The sequence below is a fragment of the Platichthys flesus genome, chromosome 22 (assembly GCF_949316205.1).
Source record: "Platichthys flesus chromosome 22, fPlaFle2.1, whole genome shotgun sequence".
Lineage (NCBI taxonomy): Eukaryota > Metazoa > Chordata > Actinopteri > Pleuronectiformes > Pleuronectidae > Platichthys > Platichthys flesus.
Genome location: NC_084966.1, coordinates 3017200 through 3022769, shown reverse-complemented (window position 1 = coordinate 3022769; position 5570 = coordinate 3017200). Strand labels below are relative to the sequence as shown.

Below are 5570 nucleotides of genomic sequence, written 5' to 3'. Positions count from 1 at the left end.
TGTACAATTTAACATCCACGATTCAGTTTAGAGTTACAGCTAAGAGTGAATCCCCCTGTAAGAAAGCAAAGCATCATACTTTAGAGAACTTTTTCAATAACTCTACTTGAAGGTGAACAGGTAATTTGAGGTTTCAGGTTTTATCCTAGGACACAGAGAGGGCTCAACTGTAACTCAGGATTACCACTTAATTCTTAATACTCCCTTTACTATAAACATACAGCAAATATTATTAACTAATCTTTAATACAAAATATGTACAATGGTGAAATGGTATTTTTTGTGTCCTTTCTGTTTATGTACATTAAAGTTCACAGTGCTTTGTTGAACTGGTGTCTTACAGAGCCTTCTCATCAATTTGCATAAGATATATAAATAGATAGATAAATAGATAGATAAATAGATAGATAGATAGATAGATAGATAGATAGATAGATAGATAGATAGATAGATAGATAAATAGATAGATAAATAGATAGTAGGATAGATATAGATAATAGATAGATGGATAAATAGATAGATAGATAAATAGATAGATAAATAGATAGATGATAATTAGATAGATAAATAGATAAATAGATAGTAGGATAGATATAGATAATAGCTAGATGGATTAAATAGATAGATAGATAAATAGATAAATAGATAGATAAATAGATAGATGGATAAATAGATAGATAGATAGATAGATAGATAGATAAATAGATAGATAGATATAGATAAATAGTTGGATTGATATAGATAAATAGATAAATAGATTGATAGATAAATAGATAGACAGATAGATATAGATAAATAGATAGATAGATATAGATACATAGATAGATATACAGATAGATAGATAGATCTAGATAGATACTTAACAACAAAGACAAATGTTGCTAGCTTACCGTGACTCATTTTGCAACTTTTGGTTTACTAGCAATTAAGCAAATTTCAAATATAGTTAACTCTGTGTCGTTTTTTTTGTTCTAAAACTGAGTAAAGTTGTTAAATCCACATGCGATGCGGACTCATAGCTTCATGACAGGCTTCTCAATGAAGAACTGTTCCCGGTGTTTGTGAACGTGAGCGTTTTGTTGTTCACCTGCGCAACGTAAACATCGCTGAAGTCAACAAACGGCGGCTCACTCCCGCAAACTGCCTCCGGACATTGTACAATTTAACATCCACGATTCACTCGGACACGTTAAATGTCAGTAGAGTGATACTTGCTGGCAGTGAAGTGAATATGAAAGTTCTCGTCGACATACCGATGCTCAACTTTCCTGTTGATCCTCAGACGTTGAAGTCAATGGCAGCTCAGGTGGCTACCAGGCAACGGCTGCTACGCTCGTTTTACAACCCTGCGCAGTCCAGGTGGACGGAGCGTCTGCCGCCGCTGCGCATTAAATCATGGTTTCCACTTTGTTTAAGAGGTGTTTGGGTAGTTGCTGGCATTGGTTACAACACTGTCTATCACTATTAATCATCATTAATAATAATAAAAGTATGTAGTGTGAAAACAAGCCGTTTTTATGCTTATCCTCGCTTATTCGTCAGTCCTCAGCTGTGGAAAACCATCACACCCTACATGGATAATCAATAATAATAACACATCGTAATAATACATTTTCTTATAATATAGAAAATAAATGTGAATAGAATAATAAGGATTTATTAATTGCACAAAATGATGAATATAACAGTATACAAAATGAGGACAAATTTGACAGGTGAATTATTTATAAAGAAAAGAGTCACTGTTAAGTACACAGTGTGTTGAAAATATAATTTATACCAACAACAATCTTTTCTGTGGACAGAAACATATGAACATAAACTTTAAATGACAAATTTTGTGTTTAACAATAATCTACAGTAATTTGAAAGTATTTCACAAAACAGCACCGGGGCTCTCCCATATTTCATCATCATACAGATTGGCAGCAGATGTGATTGAACCTGTTATTTTCGAACTGAGGCTGTGGCCGTTGCTGACATTATTTTGGATGAGACTTCCTCCGTTCTGCTCACTTCTTGCTGCCGAGTCCACGCAAGGATCATCCGATTGTTCTGAGAGATCCCGGTCGGTGAGCAAACTCTGGTCCTGACCGTTCTGCAGTGGGTCGACTACAACACATTTACTTGTTTCTAAACCCTCCTGTTTCCCAACGTAAGGGGTTCTCTCCCCACCCCTCAGAGAGGCAGACTGGGACACGGACCGGACTTCATCTGATGCCTCTGTGATCTGACGCTCTCCAGCGGCTGTGGCTCGTATCCCCTCCCCGAGATGAGGTGTGCTCTCCAGGCCGAAGAAGTGGTTGCGGACAACGTAGCGCACGCACTGCAGGAGGACGTTTCTCTCATGGCGGATATCTGGAGCGAGTAACTAAAGAGAGTGTTAGAAAACAGAGAAGCGTATAGAGGCTCAGTGTATTTTCTTAATGTTAAATTGGGGGAAATATACTTGTATTATCTCAGATTGTATCCTTACCATCTCAAGTAGAGTAGAACGACGCTTCTGCAGCATATCATGGTGTCTACCGCCCCTTCCTCTTCCTCCCCTTCCTCCTCTGCCCCCTCTTCCTCCCCTTCCTCTGGGGCCGTTAGGTGTCGACAGATCAGAGTCAGGCAGGAAGGCTGAGTTTGATTGTGACGAAACCTCCATGCTTGTATGGGGCCCTCTGTCCTGGGACTGGTGTCCTGGTGTTAATGTGTTTAGAAGCAGCTGGTTTTCTTGCAGAAGGTCTTTAGCTTTCTGAATAGGGGCAGCTGAAACACAAGAGAAAGGAACATTAGAAGTAAGTGATGGAGACTTGAAGTGTTTTTTAATCTCACTGTGTATTATACACCTAAGCTGTCAAAATGGTGTCCCTATTTCTCAACTTTTTATGACTTGAATTTCATTTTCAATACTTCAGTAATATGTTGCAGCTGTTCTACTGGCCTACAAAACACAGAATGGGTTTGCCAACTTGTGTCCCACTGTCACATAGCACCACACACTGACATGCAATGATTTTCACTGTCACACGTCACTGCAGTGAACAAGATGAACACTCACACTCTGGTTCTTCGTCACTTTCACTGTCACTCGAGGAGCCATAGTTTGCCACCAAGGAGCCCAGAGCTGAGCTCATCCGTTTAGGGGCCACAACCAGGCTGCCAGTCCTGGATTCAGCTGCTGGATCCTCTCTGTCAGACTCTGGAGGAACACAGAAAAATAAATCTATCACAGTTTTAAGGCCTGTTCTTTTCTTTATTTTGGTTTGAAAGTCTTGAATTTAGATTTTATTTCAAGTGAAACTCTTTGAAGCTCAGTCTGAGTCAGAAAAATTAAAAGCGCAATTGTCTTAATACTGTCGGTACTCAATTCTCCTTTTCAATATTCACCCCCACAGCAGCTTCAATTAAACTAATGATGAAGACTGTATCCAAAATAAAAATGGTAGATGTGACAATAAAAGGTAAGCTGACTAATTAAAAGCCAGCCATTATCTTGCATGTCTCCACCACATGAGTTTCTCACCATGGTCGCTGCTGGCCAGTGCCCCCAGAGGATCCCCGTCCCTGCCAGGCTGTGAGATTGGTGGAGGTCTCTCTGTAGCTCTGCTGTTTGGTGGGGGAGGGCCTTGTGGTTGTTGCTCCTGGAACCCTCTGTGACCCCAGCCACGACCTCTACCCCGACCCTGACCCCGACCCCGTCCTCGTCCTCTGCCTCTCATTCGTCTGCGGATCAAATATTAATGTTTTGATTGAGCAGAGGTAAACAAACTCAAATTAATTCTTGTTTTTGCTTGCAATGAAAACTTAGGAAAATGTCATTTATTAAAATTGTTAATATAGGCCCTTACCCAAACTGAGCTGTCTCTAGAACGCCTCCTGTCTCCTCCCGTGCCACCATCACCTTTTTCTTCTTTTCAATATTCTGGAGTGTTGGATAGTTTCTGGAAACATTAATTTAGATGATGTTCAAATGTATTTTCATTACATGTATCCTGGATACTCATATGATTTCATTAAAGTCAATAATACTGACTTGCGCCTCTCCTCTTTCCATTTTGCAATTTCCTCTGCTGTGTCCAGTTTGATTCTTTTTGTTCCTGGTGCATGGTTCTGTCGTCAAATATGAAACATGGATATTAGCAACAGAATTTTAGATTGAGATGCAGCATCAACACAATGTTGTTTCACTTACGTTTCTCCAGTGGATGCTGACAATTTTCTCGTGAGCTGTAAAGCTACAGTCGGGCACAGAACACTACATGGAACATAAGAAAATATTAGTAGGGGAATCCTGCAAGACCTCAGGGTGCATTTTCAGAGCCTGAAACTGTAACACACTGGTATTGTGTATATATATATATATATATATATATATATATATATATATATATATATATATATATATATTTAAAATTGTGTATATTCATTAGTGTAAGCAAAATGAATTAAGCAGAAACACAGTTTAAGTTGTCACAGTACCTTGACATGTTGCGCCATGTGTTCATCATACTTGTCCTGGTTTTTGAAGCCTCGTTCACAGGTGTCACAGAAATGGGAAAACTCTGGTTCTTTCTTATTTCTCTGCAGTGGGTTAAAGACACAACAGTTCACCGCCAGAGTTCACTGCAGCTGTACGACAACATCCTACCAAAGACATGGCCAGAATTTATTTATCTGACCTTTTGCCCCTGACTGTTGGCAGGTCCGTGATTCTGCCTCCCACGGTGATGTCCACCTTGATGCCATTCACGGCCAACATTTTGACCTGGGGATAAAGATGAAACAAATCAAATTGATATTTGTAATGTCCCTTTTGCTCCTGTAACATGGTGCAATTAAAACACCTGTCATAGTCAAACTACAGCCTTGTATTGCAGACACTGAGACTGGCTGTGGTTTTGGTGAACTGAGTAAAAACAGTGATCAAGCTCACACAGCAAAAACATCCTGACAGAAACATTACTGGCTGTTTTCAGCTGGATTGCAGAACTAGACCTTTTCTGAATGCAAATGAAAGAACGGACAACTTCAGCATGTAGTCTACTGTATGTGACACGCACCGTATGGACGGTGAGGTCGACCGTGTGCATGGCCCGACGCCCCGGGAGGCCACCCTGCCTGCTCGCCCCAGGAGGAGCTCTCAGTGGGCGTCTCGTTCCAGCTCCACATGCCGGGCTGGAAGTTGCTGGAGCGGGGCAGCTGCTGGAAGGAGTTCGGCTGAGGAACGCCGAAGTCCGGAGGAGGATAATGTGCGTTGTCGTTCATCCCTGGAAGCGTTTTCCTTCTCGGTGTGTAAGTGAAGTTTCTGAGGGTTTCTCAGTGTCTCACCACGCAGGTCCCACATGTGCTTGTTTTGCTCTTCTGCATACGTCACTTCCGCGAGAACAGGAAGAAGATAGAACACGGAATGAAAACCAAAAAAAACAACTATTAAAGATGTTTGTCGTGATATCTCTGTTTAAATTGCACATCAAATTCTCAACCACAACTTTGTGTTGACTGTCTTTATCATTAATGCACTACTTTTAAAAGCCGGTGTGTTTCCTGCAACTTCTCGCGAGATGTTATATCTAGGTTGCCAA

At 40.6% G+C, this 5570-nt stretch overlaps 1 protein-coding gene across 1 annotated transcript; it reads right to left on the bottom strand.

Moving 5' to 3' along the window:
• Positions 1-1641: 1641 nt before the first annotated feature.
• On the bottom strand, positions 1642-5364 carry nufip1 (nuclear FMR1 interacting protein 1). The gene is made up of 10 exons (XM_062381074.1): positions 5049-5364; positions 4668-4753; positions 4468-4569; positions 4181-4243; positions 4022-4098; positions 3837-3929; positions 3512-3711; positions 3047-3187; positions 2477-2754; positions 1642-2371 (listed from the first exon to the last, which is right to left on the bottom strand). Exons 1-10 carry the CDS (start codon positions 5251-5253, stop codon positions 1877-1879), a joined length of 1740 nt encoding a protein of 579 aa, XP_062237058.1. The 5' UTR covers positions 5254-5364; the 3' UTR covers positions 1642-1876.
• Between the last annotated feature and the right edge of the window lie 206 nt (positions 5365-5570).